This window comes from Pristiophorus japonicus, chromosome 11, assembly GCF_044704955.1.
Source record: "Pristiophorus japonicus isolate sPriJap1 chromosome 11, sPriJap1.hap1, whole genome shotgun sequence".
Classification (NCBI taxonomy): Eukaryota; Metazoa; Chordata; class Chondrichthyes; family Pristiophoridae; genus Pristiophorus; species Pristiophorus japonicus.
Window position 1 is genome coordinate 217,093,669 of NC_091987.1, and position 22,500 is coordinate 217,116,168.

Consider the following 22,500-nt stretch of genomic DNA (forward strand, 5'->3'; position numbering starts at 1 on the left):
TGGCCTCAACAACTTTCTGTGGTAGAGAATTCCACAGGTTCACCACTCTCTGGGTGAAGAAATTCCTCCTCATCTCGGTCCTAAATGGCTTCCCCCTTATCCTTAGACTGTGTCCCCTGGTTCTGGACTTCCCCAACATTGGGAACATTCTTCCTGCATCTAACCTGTCTAAACCCGTCAGAATTTTAAACGTTTCTATGAGGTCCCCTCTCATTCTTCTGAACTCCAGTGAATACAAGCCCAGTTGATCCAGTCTTTCTTGATAGGTCAGTCCCGCCATCCCGGGAATCAGTCTGGTGAACCTTCGCTGCACTCCCTCAATAGCAAGAATGTCCTTCCTCAGGTTAGGAGACCAAAATTGTACACAATACTCCAGGTGTGGCCTCACCAAGGCCCTGTACAATTGTAGCAACACCTCCCTGCCCTTGTACTCAAATCCCCTCGCTATGAAGGCCAACATGCCATTTGCTTTCTTAACCGCCTGCTGTACCTGCATGCCAACCTTCAATGACTGATGTACCATGACACCCAGGTCTCTTTGCACCTGCCCTTTTCCTAATAGTAAATTACGAAAGAAAAAGTTGGCTGTTGTATTTTAACTTTTATTTATGTGAACATAGCAATAAATGCAAAGCACCATGACTTACTCATAACACTGAAGCAATTAGCATCGCTAATCCCGAGTTGATGATCACATATGGTGATGTGATGCACTAATTGAATAATCCCGTGTTCGACACCACAGAAACACTGAACCCGAATCCCCGGTCTGCTGGCTCTGATATATTTCCGGTCTGAATGGTGACAGGCTGTTGTTGACAGAGGTAAATGGGGAATTACCAGTAGAAATGCTTTACACACAAACCAGAAGTCATGTTAAAAAGAAAGACTTGCATTTATATAGCGTCCTTCACGACCACCAGATGTCTCGAAGCACTTTACAGTGAAGTACTTTATGAAGTGTAGTCACTGTTGTAATGTGGGAAACATGGCAGCCACTTTGCGCACAGCAAGCTCCCAAAACCTGTTGGCCAGGACATTGGGAGACCTCCCTGTTTTTTGAAATTGTGCCATGGGATCGCTAATGTCCAACAGAACGGTTTAAAGTTTCATTAGAATGACGATGTATCCAGTGGTGTAGCACTCCCTCGGTACTGCACTGGAGTAACAGCCGATTGGGTCACAAGGCGTGACCTTCAGGGACTGGGTCACGACAAACCAAACAGAACCCTTCCCGCCAGCACATGCTAACATTCATACCTCTCAAGGTTCTTTACAACCAGATCCAAGCAAAAGGAATGTTTGAGAAGGTGCCTGAAGGTGTTGAGGGTTTTAAGGAGATTTGTGGCAGGGAGGAGATATGTAATGAGGAGGGTGTAATGTATTTGCTACATGGGTTCTTTGCTTAAGAATTCATAGCAACACATTGCTGTTAAGAACTAGTTGGTTTATTAACAAAGGTTTAACAATCACACTACACGTTACCAGTTCAACTAATAGGCTCACAACTGCATACCTCATCGTGGATGCCCGAGACCCAACTGGCTGGGGTTTTATTGAGTCTTGTGTACAGCATGTGATTGGCTAAGCCACTCACAGCTCTACACACCTGTGAGCATCCTCGCGGGCCCCTACATAACAGAGGGGAGTAGGGAGGCGGATACAATTGCCTGCACTAAATCCGTTGCTGCTCTGTGCCACCTCACTCTTGCCTCTGTGAAGGCCTTTGCGGCATTTTATTATGTGTCCTAACTGTTTTATACACAAGAAAAGCTGTCATTTAATTTGTTACTTGTTTTTGGGGGCACATTGGATGATATATGTGTGATAATGTGAAATTGGAGAAGTTATCCGGTGTGTAACATTGTGGTACAAGCACTCCTATTCTCCAGTATGGAGTACAAACGCGGGTAGGGGTGAGATACGGGGGCGGGGGGCGGGGGGAGGGTCCAGTCACACTCACTTTGTTATCGTGCTGTTTTATGTTACACTCACCATTCTCTGATTTCCTCGTAGCCAAGCCAGTGATTGACGCTGAGCTCAGTCCAACCTCCATCACTGCACGAGCTGGTCATCCAGGAAAGATTGTCGTGGCAACTTGTACCTGCGCCAACAGCAAACCGCCGGGCATCATCACCTGGGAGACGAAAGTCAACGGGGAGACAGTGGTCAAAGAATCCCGCAACAGAAACGGCACCATGACGGTGAGCAGCCAGTACCTGCTGGTTCCGTCCAGAGAGGCTCACCGGCAGCCGCTGACCTGTGTGGTGAATTACCAAACGGACCGTACCACCAAAGTGCTGATGTTGAATGTGCAGTGTGAGTATCAGTTACTTCACCATTAATGGTCTGGATCAGAGTTGGATCGTGTTAGTGTTCTGCCGGAACTAATGCTGCTGTACCCCCACACCCATCTCTCTTACACTCTCTGATCTATCCGCCCTTGCATGCAGCCCTCGCAGGGACTCTCTCATATTCCCAACACCTCTCGAAAACAAAGTGGGCTGGATTTTCGGTTGTCTTAACGCCTCAGTGAACGGCCAGAGGGGGCGGTAATGCAAGCGTTAGAGCTCAGCGACCTGACCGAAAATCCCTGAGCGGTTGAGCGGGGATGCGAACCACTCGTGCCCGGCTGCTGCCGATTGTTCCGATCGTGGCGTATTCCTGGTGCAACGCCCACTGTTGCGCCCCGGTCGGTAAATTCGGTGCGTGCGCCTCACTGAGCACCCGCCAATAACAACGTCTGGAGAAACAGTGGGTACAGGCTTGCAGAGTCGTTAACTGGCAGCTACTTAAAGGGACGAGAAAGCGCCTCCCTCGGAGGTCACAGTTAGTGCAACGTTTACACACAGCACGGTGCGTGAGCCTCCGAGCTTACAGCGGCAGAACAGTACAGGGGGAAAACAAGTGATTTAGAAAACTTTAATGGGTGTGTTATTACGCTGCGCCTTTAAGACTCGGCTTTTCCCGGGATCACAATTGGAGATCTGCGCATGCGCGATGACTCGGTTAAACTTAGCGCCGCCATTTCCGTTAGCGCCCCCCGCAGGTCAGGTGTGTAACGGCTAATTTTGCGCCACCTTCAGCTCTTCAACCAATTCCGACAAATCCCTCAGCGAGAGGCGCAAACATTTCCAAGGCGCTAAAATTACCGCTCTGCCCCAACTTAAGGCGCAAGCGGATTTCTCCCCCATTGAATTGCTACAGTGCTCCTCTTGTACCGCAGGTTGCTTCAAAGCACTTTACACGGAGAGGTAAACCGTGGCCACCAAGCGGTGAGGGTTAGGGTGAGGGCGGGAGCCAAAGACATGGCTGGAAACAAGAATTTTACAGAGGTTTTTCAAAGCGAGGTAGGTGGCGAGGCAGAGGGAATGAGGGAGGCAGTTCCAGAGGACAGGAGTGTAGCGTTGAGCAAGAGGCTATCAATGATGGAGCAGAGGGCATTCACTATATATACCTCGCACCCTGCAAACCACCCAGCATCACTCAGTGTGACATACTGGTCTCTCGTGGCCTCCATTACACCGTGTTCATAAGTGCCTCGTTAATGGGGAAACCATCTATAAACGGTCTGGTACATGACTGAGAGAGGATCCTGAAGGACAGTTGTGTGTGTACACAGGCTGTGCTGCAGAACACTGTGATTAATGCTGCAGGCTCACTAATGAGCAGGTTATTTAAACAAAGTGAGATGTTTGGGGCTTGGGTAAGATTACAGATGCAAGTGTCTCTGAATGCTGTGTCTTGGTGACCTTACCTCTCTGTGCAGATGAACCCGAGGTGACAGTGGAAGGATTCGATGGGAACTGGTACTTGAACAGAGAAGATGTGCGGCTGACGTGCAAAGCAGACGGAAACCCTCCCGCAACCAAGTACAACTGGAAGATGTAAGTTATCGCAGCCCTCCGTACCGCTCGCTTTGAGAGACTACATCGCGGGAAATACAGGGCGGGTCTCGGCCGGAAGCCCTTCATCAGACCCAAGCTATTCTGGCCATAGCCACCCACAACATCAGCCTACTTTTTCTCGTGCCTCTTTCTCTTGAAGTGCCTTAACCTACAGGGCTATGGACCAAGAGCTGGAAAGTGGGATTAGCTGGATAGCTCTTTGTCGGCCGGCACGGACACGATGGGCCGAAATGGCCTCCTTCCGTGCTGTAAATTTCTATGGTTCTATGATTCTAGCTGCTGAAGGGCCTGTTGTGAGTTTCCAGTCTTTACAGATTTTCTTTGTCTCAGACACATTCTTTAAGTTTTGCCGGGGCGACCATCGAAAGAGATACCCCCTCCCTATCTCTGTAACCTCCTCCAACCCACCGAGATCTCTGCGCTCCAACCAATTCTGACCTCTTACACATCCCCCGATTTCCATCGCCCCACCATTGGCAGCCATGCCTTCGGCTGCCAAGGCCCCAAGCTCTGGAACTCCCTCCCTAAACCTCTCCGCCTCTCTCTCCTCCTTTAAGACGCTCCTATCTCTTTAACCAAGTTTTTGATCAACTGTCCGAATATCGTCTTATGGGTCGGTGTCGAATTTTGTCGATAATTGCTCCTGTGATGCACTTACTATGTTAAAGGTGCTATATAAATGCAAGTTGCAGTTGTCGGGCAGCCCATGGCAAAGGCGGAGCTTGTATTACCATCACCCTCCAAGGTGATTGAGTCTCGGACATTCTGCCACGTGGGGATATCTGCTGCAGGGCCGGCAACTTTTAGCTGAACCTGTACATGCAATTGCTAAAAAGACCCGTACTTAGTTTTGAAACCTTTTATTGAATGTTTGCGGCGGAGCTCCCCATGGCAAGGGAGGTCAGTCCTGAGGAATCAAACACTTCCCGTGTCTGCACCTACTTGTTGCTTTCTCCAACCCGAATACACTGGCTAACCCCAACCTGGGACCATTGCAGCCCCTCCCCACCTCACTGCCATCGTACTGTCGCTCAGTAACGCTGGCAATATCGGCACCACTCCAGTCTAGGGGTAGCACTTTGGGCGAAGGCTCATTTGGGGAATGGATTGAGGCTGCACTAACTCACCAACCTTCAGACATTCAGAATTGATGGACTCTGGTCTGGATTCAGGGCTGTGTTCTATGTGACTGCACCACACTTTCCCCAACTGGATGTTCCTCAGTGAATCCCTGTCCGTGGGATCGGTCTGGAGTGAGGGGCTATTTTTAATTGTTGTTGTAATGCATTCTTACTGGTGATGGTGGTGATTAGGGTGGTAGTCATCACCACATTGATGGGGGGCATAGCCAGCTCACATTACCTGGGCCCTTCAGTGTTCAGTGCCTACTTGGCTCAGTTAGCAGTTGGTGCAACTGAGGGGGCGGGACGGATTGTGGGGCGGGGGGGGACTCCAAGCGGGGCAGAACGTGGGGTGGGGGGAGGCCGGGGGCACCGTGTGGGACAGAGCATGTGGGGGGGGTGGGACAGAGTGTTGGGGGGTGTGCGGGGCGGGGCGGAGCATGGGGGGGGGCGCGGGGTGGGACAGAGCGTTGGGGAGGCTGCGGGGTGGGGCGGAGCGGAGCATGGGGGGGGGCGTGGGGCGGGGCGGAGCATGGGGGGAGGGACACGGGGTGGGACAGAGTGTTGGGGGGGGGCGTGGGGCGGGGCGGAGCATGGGGGGGGGCGCGGGGTGGGACAGAGCGTTGGGGAGGCTGCGGGGTGGGGCGGAGCATGGGGGGGGGCGCGGGGTGGGACAGAGCGTTGGGGAGGCTGCGGGGCGGGGCGGAGCATGGGGGGAGGGACACGGGGTGGGACAGAGTGTTGGGGGGGGGGCGTGGGGCGGGGCGGAGCATGAGGGGGCGTGGGGTGGAACAGAGCGTTGGGGGGGGGGGGTCACCCTGCGTGACAGAGCGTGGGGGGTGCATGGGATGGGACAGAGTGTTGGGGGGGGCGGGGCGGAGCATGTGGGGGGGGTGCATCGTACAGGACAGAGGGGGGGTTGGACTCTGAGCGGGCGGAACATGGGGGCTGGGGGGGGAAGGCGAAGGGCAGGACAGAGCGTGTGTGCGGGGGGGGGGAACACTCCGAGCGGGGTGAAACATGGTGGGAGGGGGGAGGTCAGGGGCACGGTGTAGTACGGAATGTGTGTGTGGCGGGGCGGGGGAGGGGGTACCGGCTGGGACGGAGTGTGGTGTTGGGACGGAACGGGGGATGACAACTCCAAGAGGGGTGAAACGTTGGGGAGTGGGGAGCACCGGACTGGACGGGATCGATTGCAGGGGAGGGACAGAATGGGGGGAGAGGTACAGGACTCGGAGTGGGGCACAATATGGGGGGCAACAGGTGGGGGGGGGGCATGAGTAAGGCAAGTTGCTGCAGACAAGTAGGAAGAAGCACGGTGAGAGAGGGTGGGCACGATGTGCAGAAGTTGTCAATGAATTAAAAATGATATTTAATAATGTAAGTAAGCAATGGCTGAACATGGTTGGATGAGCAAGTCGGCTCACTGTTTGTTCCGCCTTCAGAGCTGCGCACAGATTTTATTTGTTTTATGTTGAAATATTATCTGGCAGTCAACTCAAAACTCGTGTTCCAACCCTTGCTGTGTTTGGGTTTCACTTGAGCCCAAGGCTGGGTTTCACTGGCCAATGTCACCTTCACTGCAGTTTCACTGTTTACTGAAAACAGACCCATTCTGAAGTGCTTGGGGGCAGTGGGAGGATGTATGAGAGTGTGCTTTTAACCAAGGCCTCTGCATGCCCAAACAGATCCTGCTCGAATGGATCACCGAGTTGCGAGTCTCGCGAGCGGTAGTTTCGGTGTGCACATTGTTTCTGGGTCAGACTACAGGGCCTGATCGTTACGTTAAAGCATTGCCGTAATCTCCTGATGCAGTTTAACGAATGCTAACGTTTATTAAAGCCTTCAAAGAACTGTTTCAGCTTTGGATATGTCTGGGCAGGTCAAGTACGTTTTAATCAGCTTCTAATCCCCTTGTGTCCCATCTGTTCCAACGCATGATGGGAGTAAATTGCAGTTTAGAGCGAGGGGAAGTAGTTTGCTCATTACAAAATCCAAACATCCAGGATAGGAAGTGTAGTGAGGGGTTTGAGTGGGGAAAGCATTGTTGACTTTCTCCATTTTAAGTAGCTACTTATGCTGAGCATAAGTGAAGGAGGATTTGACGGCTAGATTCAGTGGCAGATGCAGTATTGCTAGACTGGTTTCAGTGCGAGCTGGGTTGGGTCAGAACATGCCAGTGTGATCTAACTAGGGTTGGCAGTTTGATCCAGTTCCTGGGGAGCCTAAATTGATTGCAAATGGTTATTTCTGGCAAGGATCTGAATGCTTTATTAGTCTCAATTTAGCTCTTCATCCAACGCTGCATCCGTCACAGCACTACTGCCTGTGATACCTGTGATAAAACTCGGCCCTCCCCCTCGCATGCCCCAAAATGTTCACATAAATCAGCGAGCTTCAGTCAAGGAGTGCACAGTCCCAGCCTTGTACTCTTGGACCGTTTATACCTGCCTAGGGTTTCTTTTTATTCATTCTCGGGCATCAACTATACTGCCCTGATCCACCCTCTGTTGCCTCATCAAAAAGCTCAATCAAGTTAGTCAAACAGGATTTGCCCTTTGTTTGTCTGTGCTTGTCCAAGTGGCTGTTAATTTTCTCCCAGATTATTGTTTCTAAAAATTTCCGCACCACAGACATTAAACTGACTGGCCTGTAATTGGCAGGTTTATCCTTCTCCCCGGTTTTGAACAAGAGTGTAACATTTGCAATCCTCCAGTCCTTTAGCATCATCCCTCTAATATAAGGAGGATCGGAAGACTGTGGCCAGCACCTCTGCAATTTCTACCCTTAGTTCCCTCAGCAACATAGGATGCATCCCATTTGGACCAGGAAACGTATCTAATTTAATTACTGCCAGCCTTCCGAGTACCTCCTCTTTATCTATTTTATCTCATCCAGTATCCCGACAACCTCCTCATTTACCATAGCTTTGGCAAAGTCCTCTCCCTTGGTAAACACTGATGCAGAATACTCATTTAGTACCTCATGCCTTCTCCTTCTACCAACAGATCTCCATTTTGGTCCTGAATCGGTCTCACTGCTCCTCTGACACCCTTTTACTGTTACTATGCCTATTGAAGCCCCTTTATATTAGCCGCCAATCTATTCTCGTACTGTCTCCTTGCCCTGCCTCTGCAGTTATCCAGTTTACTTTGCCCAATGCCATCAGCGCATTGATTTCTTAACCTTTTATTACTGCTGTGGATCACTGATGTTTGTGGGTAAGCAAATTACAAATGTTGTAACAAAGTGAGTCAGCGAGGCAGAAAAACCAAATCACCCGTCACAAATTAAAGGCTTGCCTTGATAACAGAGTTAATGCATAGTATTATTTTATTCATCCCCGGGATGTGGGCGTCACTGGCAAGGCCGGCATTTATTGCCCATCCCTAATTGCCCCTTGAGAAGGTGGTGGTGAGCCGCCTTCTTGAACCGCTGCAGTCCGTGTGGTGAAGGTGCTCCCACAGTGCTGTTAGGGAGGGAGTTCCAGGATTGTGACCCAGTGACGATGAAGGAACGGCCGATATATTTCCAAGTCAGGATGGTGTGTGACTGGGAGGGGAACGTGGAGGTGGTGGTGTTCCCATGCGCCTGCTGCCCTTGTCCTTCTAGGTGGTAGAGGTCGCGGGTTTGGGAGGTGCTGCCGAAGAAGCCTTGGCGAGTTGCTGCAGTGCATCTTGTAGATGGTGCACACTGCAGCCAGGGTGCGCCGGTGGTGGAGGGAGTGAGTGTTGAAGGTGGTGGATGGGGAGCCAATCAAGCGGCTGCTTTGTCGAGGCAGTTCCCCAGTAATCTCACCCTGTGACACCACGCTGGGGTTAGGGTTAGGGTCAATCAGTGTGCCTTATTCCGAATCTCAGAGTGCTCAGTTCTGCACTCGTTTGGCATTTCCAGGTTCCACACCATTTGCCTTGGAGCGTCTGTGAGCAAGAGTGCCAGTCGAGTGCTATTTTGTGCTGGCTGTGGGCAGTGTTGCGCTTGGTCGAAATGCCCAAACTCATGTAATGTAAGGATGCTGATATCTACCGGAGAGGAGACGTTCATCTCCTCCCTCTGTGGGATTGAAGTCCAGACTGTGGACGTGAAAGGGTCGTGTGTCCGATGCATTATTATCGCTCCTTTTCTCTAACTATAATGTGGAACCTTTAATTTGGTAAATGCATTTATTCAGTTGAATATTAGAGAGTGGACAGCAAGGCAAGGAATGGTGCGTGTCGACAATGACTGGAGGCCAGAGGCAGCTTGCCTGAGTCTCCCTGTATTTATGATGTGTATTTACCCTGTCTGTGCCACGTTTGGCTCTGCTGCACATTGAGGGCCCTTGGAGATTTCCCCGGGCAGTCGGTGAATGAGCTGATGGCTGGGACTGGGCAGGACCAGGAAAGGTTGTGTCCCTACATTGCTCGGTGTTATCTGACAATGACGCAGTTGTGTTTGCACTCGGTGATTTTTTTTTAAAGAACTAGTTGGTTTATTAGCAAAAGGTTTAACAATCACACTACACATTACCAGTTCAACTATTTTAGTTGTGCACTTTAAACAATGCCCCCTGCAAGGGGGGGGTCACATTTCAAAATATATATTTTTTTCCAGTGACCCGTTTTTTTTTTAGGTCACTAACACACAAATTATACATGCCCCCTGGCTAAAAGGCGGGGGGGGGGGAGGGAACTAAAACCGGCAAATTAAACAATTAAACTTTCGACAATAAAATCAAATTAAAATTTGGTTGCCGGGGGTGATGATGCACTCCAGTCCCTCCGGCGCCCACCTCTCTCGGAAGGCCGCGAGCGTACCGGTGGAAAAGGTTTAACACAATAACTGGGCGATCAGGTGCCTGCTGTGATATCTGTATTCCTGACAGCTCCATCCTGCACTCTGCCAGAGCACTTTCCCTCATTGTTTACAATGGAAACAGTGCCAACAAATGATCGGTGTGGATATGACACAGACCGATGGATAGGTCAGGCGTTTGGGCGGTGTTAGTGGTCCTTGGGGTTCAGTCTGTGAATGTTTCCTCACAAACTCTCTCAGCCACTCGGGACCCGTACGTGCCCTGTGATTTATGCTAATCTATCTTGAATTGGAAACTGCGAATAAACAGGCAGTTGTTATTTTCTACACACACACACACTGGTTCCACTTGCTATTGTCTCGGAAGCTGAAGGCAATCTCACATTTCCCGCGATTAACCTGGATAAAGAGGCGGGGTTTATAAATGTTGGTGTGTTGATATTGCGACACTGCACTGGGCGGTGTTGTGGCCTGTCTGATGATCAGAGAATTAAATGCGCAAGTACGGAGATTGAGTGCCATTTCACTGGAGTCTCGTCCTTCTGACTGGCGCTGATGAATGCCAGCAGGTTTATATATAAATAAACACACTCTGGATTAAGCTGCAACTGCATGAATCTTGATCAGGGCTGCTCGGTTTGATTCTTGAGAGGGACTCCTTGTTGTAAGGCTAATGAATGCAGCATCAGTAAAGTGCATGTATATATCATGTGGAGTGAAGGGATACAGTATCATTTATTTTGCTGTAAGTATGTAAAGGGATGTTCATCTGGGCACTGACCTCGCATGACCTTTTCTTTTGTATGTCCTTTGTTCCGTCTTAACCCCTTCGCCCAATTTTAACAGACTGTGCTGGAAACCATTTGGATCCGCTGCTGTTTGTGCAAACCTGGAGTTTAATATATTTGACTGCAGCCAGTGCCGCTGTCAGCCTGTGAGTGATTGGACGGGATTTAACTGTGATTGTGATGATGGGAGAAACCGAATTTACCCTGACAATTAATCGGCTTTCAGTGCTCCGAGCCGATTCATCACTCACCTGTCAGTGTCGAGCTAAACACATAACAGTTAGAGCACGGCCTTGCAGTGCCAAAGGCTCTGAGTTTTAGGAGCTGGGAGACATCAGCAGCCATTGCCAATCAGTAGTTGCAATCGGCTCAGCAGTAAAGTGCAAGGGCATGTCTCCAGAGGAACAATGATGCACCTTGATGCATCGCCCCTTCACCCGCTGAGGGGCCGCTCGCAGTGTAGGCTGCAAACAATGACTGTTTTTAATTCATTCATGGTGATGTGGGCATCCAATGAATAACATTTATTGCCCGTCCCAATTGCCCTTGAGAAGGTGGTGGTGAGTCGCCTTCTTGAACCGCTGCAGTCCGTGTGGTTTGCAACCACTAAATGGGTCGCTAGGCCTATTCAGAGGGCAGTTACATTGGTGTGGGTCTGGAGTCATATATAGGCCAGACCAGGTAAAAACATAAGAAATAGGAGCAGGAGCAGGAGTAGGCCATACGGCCCCTCGAGCCTGCTCCGCCATTTAATACGATCATGGCTGATCCGATCATGGACTCAGCTCCACTTCCCCGCCCGCTTCCCATAACCCCTTATTCTCTTATCGGTTAAGAAACTGTCTATTTCTGTCTTAAATTTATTCAATGTCCCAGCTTCCACAGCTCTCTGAGGCAGCGAATTCCACAGATTTACAACCTTCTGAGAGAAGAAATTCCTCTTCATCTCAGTTTTAAATGGGTGGCCCCTTATTCTAAGATTATGCCCCCTAGTTCTAGTCTCCCCCATCAGTGGAAACATCCTCTCTGCATCCACCTTGTTGAGCCCCCTCATAATCTAATAGGTTTCGATAAGATCCCCTCTCATTCTTCTGAATTCCAATGAGTAGAGGCCCAACCTACTCAACCTTTCCTAATAAGTCAACCCCCTCATCTCCAGAATCAACCGAGTGAACCTTCTCTGAACAGCCTCCAAAGCAAGTATATCCTTTCGTAAATATGGAAACCAAAACTGCACGCAGTACTCCAGGTGTGGCCTCACCAATACCTTATATAGCTATAGCAAGACTTCCCTGTTTTTAAGGACAGCAGATTTCCTTTGTGGGGAGGAGGGGCCAGCGGGGGAGGGGGGCGGGGGGCCGGGGGTGTGGGGAGCCATGCCGGCACGGATCGCCCGAGTAAGAAACGACAAGGCTGCGGCCGGTAAATCGGCCATTTTTTTAAAAAGTGCGCGCCGCACCTCCCCTTTAATTTTCGCCCCGCGAGCGGACATCGCCCGCGACACCCTCACGGGGCGCTGACTGAATCTTTGCTCTGGGACGAAAGCAGATTGCTGCGCACAGTGATGACGGGGGTCTTGCGGCAGGAGCGGGGCCCCGACCGGTTAGCGCCTCCACTATCTCCCGCGGAATTGCGTGGCACTCGGTAGTGGCCACCATCCCGGGCGAGACGTCGTTTGCGGCACGTTAGCGCCATCTGGAGACGCTAACAGCGGGCGCAAACATCACGAATTTCTCCCCCACCTAAAAAAGACTTGGCATAAACTTTACCTTTAATAACACGTTTGAAATGTTGTCCTTTAATTTTTTTCAAATAATTTTGAAAAATGACTTGAGTACAAACTGCTGAAAGCAACAGACAATATTCCTGCAGTACAGGCGACTGAACACTGCACATGCTCAAACTGCTCAATGTCACAGTTCTGGGCCAAAATATCGATTCTAAGCCCGGGTTTGGGAGAGGCTAAGTGCAGCTTACAGCTGACTCAAACCTTGCACAACAGTGCAGTGGGTCTAGGGTGGCTGGGACACCCTCTGCACTCTGTTGCTTGCCACGCTAAATGGCAAACTAGATAACGTGACCATTGGTCTCCGTCCTTTGATTGTATTAAGGATTCGAAAAGGGTAAAGGGGTCAATGTCACTCTGTTTCAGTGTTTCAATGTGCTGTAATCGTGAAATAAGATGTACATTCAAAATTGGAATTTGTGCCACTGAGATCGTGATCCTTCATGAACACAATAAAATGACACAAAAGACAATTCAGAATTATAAGGAACAAAAATTGTCTGTAAAAACGGAAACTTCTGAGCGATGCTGCTGTCTGGTGTTGTTCTGGCTCCCTGTAATGCAGGGCATTGAGGTCCTCCACCGTCCCGTGCTTGTTTACTTCACCATTGCATCACTGCGATCAGTGAGCCAAACCCTGGAATGAGGAGCAGACGGCCTTTCCATCCAGGGTTCGAGCCCAGGTGGCACAGGTGGGGTGTCGCTATCAATGCGATTCAACCCTCTGCGCCACCATCTGAGAAAGAAAAACTTGCATTTATATAGCGCCTTTCACGACCACCGGACGTCTCAAAGTGCTTTACAGCCAATGAAGTACTTTTGGAGTGTAATCACTGTTGTAATGTAGGAAACGTGGCAGCCAATTTGCGCACAGCAAGCTCCCACACACAGCAATGTGATAATGACCAGATAATCTGTTTTTTTGTTATGTTGATTGAGGGATAAATATTGGCCCCGGGACACCGGGGATAACTCCCCTGCTCTTCTTTGAAATAGTGCCATGGGTTCTTTTACATCCGCCTGAGAGAGCAGACGGGGCCTCGGTTTAGCCGTCTCATCTGAAAGATGGCAGTGCAACGCTCCCTCAGTACTGCCCCTCCAATGTGCTGCGCTCCCTCAGTACTGCCCCTCCGACAGTGCGGTGCTCCCTCAGTACTGCCCCTCCAACAGTGCGGCGCTCCCTCAGTACTGCCCCTCCGACAGTGCGGCGTTCCCTCAGTACTGCCCCTCCGACAGTGCGGCACTCCCTCAGTACTGCCCCTCCGACAGTGCGGCACTACCTCAGTACTGCCCCTCCGACAGTGCGGCACTCCCTCAGTACTGCCCCTCCAACGTGCTGCACTCCCTCAGTACTGCCCCTCCAACGTGCTGCACTCCCTCAGTACTGCCCCTCCGACAGTGCGGCGCTCCCTCAGTACTGCCCCTCCAACGTGCTGCACTCCCTCAGTACTGCCCCTCCGACAGTGCAGCGCTCCCTCAGTACTGCCCCTCCAACAGTGCGGTGCTCCCTCAGTACTGCCCCTCCGACAATGCGGCGCTCCCTCAGTACTGCCCCTCCAACAGTGCGGTGCTCCCTCAGTACTGCCCCTCCGACAATGCGGTGCTCCCTCAGTACTGCCCCTCTGACAATGCGGCCATCCCTCAGCACTGCACTGGAGCATCAGCCTAGATTTTTGTGCTCAAGTCCCTGGAGTGGGATTTGAACCCACAACCTTCTGACTCAGGAGCGAGTGTGCTGCCCACTGACCCACAGCTGACACTGTCACAGAGGGAGGAGGCATTAATCTCCTCCGTCTGTGCTGAATTTGAGCCCAGGTGTCTCGGATGCAAAGTCTCTGTTCTAATGCTCCGATAGCTCTGACCCTTGTTGACATTGTGGTGCGTTTATTTTTCCAGGTTGAATGGATCGCTGCCTGTAAACGTGGAAAGGCAGAACACCACCCTGCTCTTCAAAGGCACTGTGACCTACGACCTTGCTGGGACGTACGTCTGTGAGGCTACGAATGCGATTGGCACTCGGTCAGGTCTGGTTGAGGTCAACATCACAGGTAGGACAGGGCCTGCGGGAGGAGCTTTATTACCAGTAGCTTTGCTGATCTGAAACCTGCTAACTTTGCAGCAACTGTAATTGCATGACTGGTGTGTGGGGCGGTACAATTCAATGCTTCCTTGCTGATTCTAAGCACCTCACTGTTCTCGCCTCACCGTCTGTCACTGAGTCCTTCTCACCTTGCTCTGTTTTTATCAAACCAACTGTCATGTACAAAAGTGTTTAGAACGTTTATAAGTAGATGGTGGAGGACAGATTGGAAGAAACTGAAGCGTAAAGCAGCTTGAGGCACTTTGCCTTGTACAGATTACAGTGCTTCAACAGTGCAGTGGGTTTAGGGTGGCTGCAACACACTTCAGTCTCAGTTAGGTGCCACACTAAATGGCAAACCAGATAATGTGCTCATTGGTCTCCGTCCTTTGATTGTATTAAGGCTTAGGAAAGGGTAAAGGGCACAGAGACACTCTGTTTCAATGTGCTGTAATCAAGGGAATAAGATGTAAATTCAAAAGTGGGATTCCTGCTACCGAGGTACTGATTTTAGCTGGAATTTCAGAATATCGAGGGGAGAGAGAGCTGATTTGTAGATCGCTGGAACGAGCATGAATGAGAGAGAGAGAGAGAGAGAGCGAGAGCTGTTCTGTATGACATGTAAAGAGGAGGGGACTGACCTGTCAGGTTTATTGGTGTATCATAATGTATCATGGAGCGAGATGGTATGTCTATCTGCCAGAGCCTGGTTTGTGAGATTACCGGGGACTGGCGTGTCTATTAGCGAAGAGTGTGGAATGTTAGATTACCACATGCAGAGGGAGGGAGAGTGGGAAGGAGGGAGGGAGAGTGGGAAGGAGGGAGGGAGAGTGGGAAGGAGGGAGGGAGAGTGGGAGGGAGGGAGAAACAGAGGGAAGGAGGGAGAGACGGAAGGAGGGAGAGACGGACAGATGGAGGGAGCGTGAACTTTGTAAATGGAATCTGATTTCCATATTCCCGACATTCTGTGGGTCCACTCAAGTTGCGAATACCATCGAGTGTATGAATTTATCGCCGATATTGCAGTGTAAAGCATCAGGTAAATGTCTTAACTCAATATCACCACCGTAAAACTCAACGAAGATTATATTTCCAGTTCCTTCATATTCCACAGTTCCAAAGATGCTGGGTGCAATTTCAGCAGAGTAAAGTTGAGAGCGATGGTGTAGAATTATATCAAATCTTTAATCAGCGGGGTAACGGTTACTTTGACTGTGGTGTCCATGTTTGTTCAGCAGAGGAAGGGTTATTCACTGTTTAATGGCACAGAATCACTATTCACCAGGGTAAAGGTTTCTCTTGGCTATCCTGTGTACAACTGTATAGAATTGCTGTTCATTGAGTAGTGTTGGGGTGATTATCCCACTTTCCTTTCTCCCTCTCTCTGAACCAACAGTATATGGGCTCACTACTGAGGCAGAAAATGCTGCGATACTGAAGTCTAACCTGTTGGTTGGAGAACGGCTTCTCTGCAAGCCTGTGTACTGATGGCAGCAGAAGTGCGATCTCCTGCCGTGACGCTGTGTTGGGGACTGGGTGCCATGTTGAGTGTAATTAATAAAGGGGATAGTTTAGTTCAATGTGTGCTGGACAGTGTCTGTCTGAGCTGGACTAGCAGGTCCTGCAAATTATTGAAGTATTGAACCAGAGTATCAGCCATGGCTCAGTGGTGACTCTCTCACCTCTGGCTCAGAAGGTTGTGGGTTCAAATCCCACTCCAGAGACTTGAGCACAAAAATCCAGGTTGACACTTGCAGTGCTGAAGGAGCGCCGCACTGTCGGAGGGGCAGTACTGAGGGAGCACCGCACTGTCGGAGGGGCAGTAATCAGGGAGTGCCGCACTTTCGGAGGGGAGGTACTGAGGGTGTGCCGCACTGTCGGAGGGGAAGTACTGAGGGAGCGTTGCACTGTCGGAGGGGAAGTACTGAGGGAGCGCCGCACTGTCGGAGGGGCAGTACTGAGGGAGCGCCGCACTGTCGGAGGGGCAGTACTGAGGGAGCGCTGCACTGTCGGAGGGGCAGTACTGAGGGAGTGCCGCACTGTCGGAGGGGCAGTACTGAGGGAGTGCAGCACTGTTGGAGGGGCAGTACTGAGGGAGCGCCGCACTGTCGGAGGGGCAGTACTGAGGGAGTGCAGCACTGTTGGAGGGGAAGTGCTGAGGGAGCGCCGCACTGTCGGAGGGGCAGTACTGAGGGAGCACCGCACTGTCGAGGGGCAGTACTGAGGGAGCGCCGCACTGTCGGAGGGGAAGTACTGAGGGAGCACCGCTCTAGGAGGGGCAGTACTGAGGGAGCACCGCACTGTCGAGGGGCAGTACTAAAGGAGTGCCGCACTGTTGGAGGGGAAGTACTGAGGGAGCACCGCACTGTCGAGGGGCAGTACTGAGGGAGCGCCGCACTGTCGAGGGGCAGTACTGAGGGAGCACTGCACCGTTGAGGGGCAGTACTGAGGGAGCACCGCACTGTCGAGGGGCACTACTGAGGGAGTGCTGCACTGTCGGAGTTGTCGTCTTTTGTTGAGACGTTAAACCGAGGCCCTGTCTGCCCTGCTCAGGTGGACATGAAAAATCCCAGGGCACTAATGCAAAGAAGAGCAGGGGATTTCTCCCCGGTGTCCTGGGGCCAATATTTATCCCTCAACCAACATCACTGAAACAGAATATCTGGTCATTATCACATTGCTTTTTGTGGGAGCTTGCTGTGCGCGATTTCCTACATTACAGCAGTGACCACACTTTAAAAGTACTTGATTGGCTGTAAAATGCTTTAGAATGACCTGAAATTGTGAAAGGCGCTATAGAAATGCAAGTCTTTCTTTTCTTTTTGTGCCAGTGAGTAAAATGACAGACAAAAGCCCGCCCTGCCTGCTCTGGTGCTGGGTAACGTGTGAGGGCCGGGTCCTGGGGGAGTTGCAGGATACCTTGCCGGTCCTCTCAGATGTAGTATTTCCCTAAATGCTCGTGAAGCAAATGCAACGGTGCTGTGTTTTTGATCTGTGCGGAAGCGATGTACAGTATGCGATGTTGCCAGTGAGCCCTGGTGATTGTTAGCGACCCCTAAAGGGAGGTGACAGGAATGCAGCAATGTCCTCACCAGCTCATCCGGATGAAATGGCTCTGTTTCGGATGTCGTGTTTTTAGCGTTAAGAAGAACATAAGAATTAGGAGTCGGCCATTCGGCCCCTCGAGCCTGCTCCGCCATTCAATAAGATCACGGCCGATCTTCTACCTCAACTCCACTTTCCTGCCCAATCCCCATATCCCTTGACTCCCCTAGAGTCCAAAAATATATCGATCTCAGCCTTGAATATCCTCAACGACTGAGCCTCCACAGCCCTCTGGGGCAGAAAATTCCAAAGATACACAACCCTCTGAGTGAAGAAATTCCTCATCTCAGTCTTAAATGGCCGACCCCTTATCCTGAGACTGTGACCCCTGGTTCTAGACTCTCCAGCTCGGGGGAAACAACCTCTCAGCATCTACCCTGTCAATCCCCCTCAGAATCTTCTATGTTTCAATGTGATTACCTCCCATTCTTCCAAACTCCAGAGAGTATCGGCCCATTCTACACAATCTCTCCTCATAGGACAGCCCTCCCATCCCAGGAACCAATCTAGTGAACCTCCGTTGCTCTGCCTCCAAGGCAAGTATATCCTTCCTCAGATAAAGAGATCCAAAACTGTGCACTTTTATATATAGACCATATGTGGCTGTACCTGGCTAACCCTGAGGGAGACCCCTGTTGTCAGAGTGAACTTGTCAGCTCAGGATTTGGGGGCATGGTGTTGGAGTGTATTCTGACAAGTTCTGGCTTGGCTATTTGTTGCATCACCTGCACACAGAACAATTGAAGCTGTTCCACACAAAAGCATTAGCAGGAGTTGCCAACAATTCTTGCCAACACTGGATCCATTCCTAAAACAAACACAAGCAAAGGTTGAAAAGCCTGAATGAATTATACCTTGCACGATTTATGCTGCTAACCCAGCTCTGGTCAACTGCTGATGTGACGCCTGGGAGTGAGTCATGTTACCCCTGGTGCCATCACACTATCCACTTGTGTGATTTGTCTGAAAGAAAGGGAGCATCACCAATCAGGCAATAAACTAGAGTTTATTTCTCTGTCTGTTTCCCACGGCAGCCAGTAATTATTCCGCCATTCACACCCTATCTAGACTCATCTTTTGTTTCCTAACTTGTGCCATTACCATCTCAATTCGGCCCATTCTCCCCCAAATCTCTCCTGCCTTCCACCCTATCACAGACCTTCCCTTTTGTTCTCTCCTCCCCTCCCCCTTGCCCTGCCCCTGCACTGCCTGAAGAACCTGTTACATCTCAAACTTTTTGCCAGTTCTGACGAAGGGTCACAGACCCGAAACGCTAACTCTGTTTCTCTCTCCACAGACGCTGCCTGACCCGCTGAGTATTTTCAGCATTTTCCGTTTTTATTTCAGATTTCCAGCATCCGCAGTGTTTTGCTTTTGAAATAAACTAGAGGTGTCAGCTCCTGGTTTTAATATGAGCCAGAACTTGAAAGCGATTTGGTTCGGCCCGGACTTTACGTCAAATGGGAGGGGTAGCAGCTGATTTTGGCTCAGCCTGGCAATAATCGTGCCCCTTGTTGACTGAGCCAAGAATAACAATGGTGGAAGTTATGGTCATGTTTATGTTCTTGACTTCCCGGTCTAGCAAGTTGCAGAGAACGTGGGGTAGAGGGGTAGCAGGATCTCGCTCTGTCTGGTCTAAGTTCAGGAGCAGCGCTGAGCACAGTGTTACTGATGAAATTTTAGATTTTCAAAAGGCATTCGATTAGGTGCCACACAAAAGGTTACTGCAGAAGATAAAGGTACGCGGGGTCAGTGGAAATGTATTAGCATGGATAGAGAATTGGCTGGCTAACAGAAAGCAGAGAGTCGGGATAAATGGGTCCTTTTCGGGTTGGAAATCGGTGGTTAGTGCCACAGGGATCGGTGCTGGGACCACAACTGTTTACAATATACATAGATGACCTGGAAGAGGGGGCAGATTGTAGTGTAATAAAATTTGCAGATGACACAAAGATTAGTGGGAAAGCGGGTTGTGTAGAGGACACAGAGAGGCTGCAAAGAGATTTAGATAGGTTAAGCGAATGGGCTAAGGTTTGGCAGATGGAATACAATGTCGGAAAGTGTGAGGTCATCCATCTTGGGGAAAAAAAACAAAAAAAGGGAATACTATTTGAATGGGGAGAAATTACAACATGCTGCGGTGCAGAGGGACCTGGGGGTCCTTGTGCATGAATCCCAAAAAGTTAGTTTGCAGGTACAGCAGGTAATCAGGAAGGCGAATGGAATGTTGGCCTTCATTGCGAGAGGGATGGAGTACAAAAGCAGGGAGGTCCTGCTGCAACTGTATAGGGTATTGGTGAGGCCGCACCTGGAGTACTGCGTGCAGTTTTGGTCGCCTTACTTAAGGAAGGATATACTGGCTTTGGAGGGGGTATAGAGACGATTCACTAGGCTGATTCCGGAGATGAGGGGGTTACCTTATGATGATAGATTGAGTAGACTGGGTCTTTACTCGTTGGAGTTCAGAAGGATGAGGGGTGATCTTATAGAAACATTTTAAATAATGAAAGGGATGGACAAGATAGAGGCAGAGAGGTTGTTTCCACTGGTCGGGGAGACTAGAACTAGGGGGCACAGCCTCAAAATATGGGGCAGCCAATTTAAAACCGAGTTGAAAAGGAATTTCTTCCCCCAAAGGGTTGTGAATCCGTGGAATTCTCTGCCCAAGGAAGCAGTTGAGGCTAGCTCATTGAATGTATTCAAGTCACAGATAGATAGATTTTTAACCAATAAGGGAATTAAGGGTTACGGGGAGCGGGCGGGTAAGTGGAGCTGAGTCCACGGCCAGTTCAGCCATGATCTTGTTGAATGGCGGAGCAGGCTCGAGGGGCTAGATGGCCTACTCCTGTTCCTAATTCTTATGTTCTTATGTTCTTAGTTCAAGCAGTTCCTCCCCGCTGGCCACTGTGTTGGACGATGCAAAAAGAATTGCATTTCTCTGGCGCCTTTCACGACCTCAGGATGTCCCAAAGCGTTTCACAACCAATTAAGGACTTTTGGAGTGTAGTCGCTGTTGCAATGTAATTTGTGCACAGCAAGCTGCCACAAACAGTAATGAGATAATGACCAGATAAGGTTTGAGAAAAATTTATTGACGTTGGCTGAGGGATAAATATTGACCAGGACACCAGGATGCAAGGTCACTGTTGGGTTGCATTGGACCGTCCATGGACCATCCATGGACCATGTGTGTCTGTAATTGGCCGTGCAGGTCTGTAATGTGTGTGTGTCTCTAATGGACCGTGCGGGTCTGTAATGGATCCCGCAGGTCTGTAATGGGTCCCGCGGGTCTCTAATGGACCCCGCGGATCTCTAATGGACCCGGCAGGTCTCTAATGGAATATTTCGATGACTGAATCCATTGTTTTCGGTCCCTGCCACAAACTCCATTCCCGAGCCACTGACTCCATCCCTCTCTCCAACTTCTGTCCGATTCGCAACCTTGGTGTCATATTTGACCCTGAAATGAGCTTTTGAACAGATATCCGCAGCATAACTAAGACTGCCTAAGCAGGCTCGAGGGGCTGGATGGCCTACTCCTGTTCCTAATTCTTATGTTCTTATGTTCTTATGAAATAGACCAGCAGTATTGCGATGGGATAGAGAGCCGTTGGTGGGTGAGCAGTGAGAGAGGATTGCCCATCGGGTGACAAGATTTGTTCTTGTCTTATATATTTAAGGTGGAGATAGTCAAATATTTGAACAATAGTTATGTTCGAGAGTTATGGGGAGTGGGCGGGGAAGTGGAGTTAAGTCCATGATCAGATCAGCCATGATCTATTGAATGGCGGAGCAGGCTCGAGGGGCCAAATGGCCGACTCCTGTTCCTATTTCTTATGTTCTTATGTTTTACTATCTAGGAATGGCATCAGAATAGATCTGTGGTAGCATTATTCGAGGCTTGAATGGACTAACGAGAGTTGAAAGCTGTTGAGGGGGAAAGTATTTTGGGACAAAAGAGCAGAGCCATCAAAGATAACAGAGGGAACCATCAGCCGGACGGAGGGATGTGAACATAAGAATTATCCTGGCTGCAGACGGGAAACCAAGGCCTCCCAGGTTTCCCGCCCGCCTCCGAGACCCCCAGCCCCTGACCCGCCTTCCCAAAGAAAATTCCAGCCGAGGTTTTTCGCACATTTGTGATCCTTTAGACTTGCATATTTCATAGAATTATAGAAAGTTACAGCACAGAAGGAGGCCATTCGGCCCATCGTGTCCGCGCCGGCTGACCAAGAGCTACCCAGCCTAATCCCACTTTCCAGCTCTCGGTCCGTAGCCCTGTAGGTTACGGCACTTCAGGTGCACATCCAAGTACTTTTTAAATGTGGTGAGGGTTTCTGCCTCTACCACCCTTTCAGACAGTGAGTTCCAGACCGTCACCACCCTCTGGGTGAAAACATTTCCCCTCAAATCCCCTCTAAACCTCACCCAGAATTACTTTAAATATATGCCCTCTGTGTTCTGTCTGTCTGACTCTAGCCTCGTGTTTCAAATTAGTAAAGCTGAGCGGCGGTGTGGCTGGAAATAGGGATAGTCGTGAGTCACGGTATTCTTCTGGAACATGCACGATTACCTTCAGGGTGGGACATCTTTCTGGCTGCACCATATCTGGGTGAGATTGATGGACTAAGTGATCCACCTGTCATATCTGCTCATATTTGTACACACACAATTTCCTGGTAAAGGCAATATAAACAACATCAGAGGCATTAATACCCTGTAGGAGAGAGGGGGCGAGGTTACAGGTAGGAGCTGATTATTAAGACACTGGCAGTGAGCCACGGAATCTTAAACATTCCATCTTTTCCGCAAGCATTCACAATTTTAAGATTAAGAAATTTTGAGCAAACCAAAGCAGATTGTCATCGAGCCGATGACCCTGAACGAGCAGATAATCTCTCGGGCTGCAGTTTGTGCA

The 22,500-nt window shown here is 50.1% G+C and overlaps 1 protein-coding gene across 6 annotated transcripts in view; it reads left to right on the plus strand.

Moving 5' to 3' along the window:
• Nucleotides 1-22,500, plus strand: part of nectin1b (nectin cell adhesion molecule 1b) — a 501,691-nt gene that overhangs the window by 154,151 nt on the left and 325,040 nt on the right. For all 6 annotated transcript variants that reach the window (XM_070894546.1, XM_070894549.1, XM_070894547.1 and 3 more), the window contains exons 3-5: nt 2,017-2,319; nt 3,770-3,887; nt 14,294-14,445. In XM_070894546.1, the coding sequence (XP_070750647.1) occupies nt 2,017-2,319; nt 3,770-3,887; nt 14,294-14,445 (573 nt within the window). The remainder of the gene's footprint in view (nt 1-2,016; nt 2,320-3,769; nt 3,888-14,293; nt 14,446-22,500) is intronic.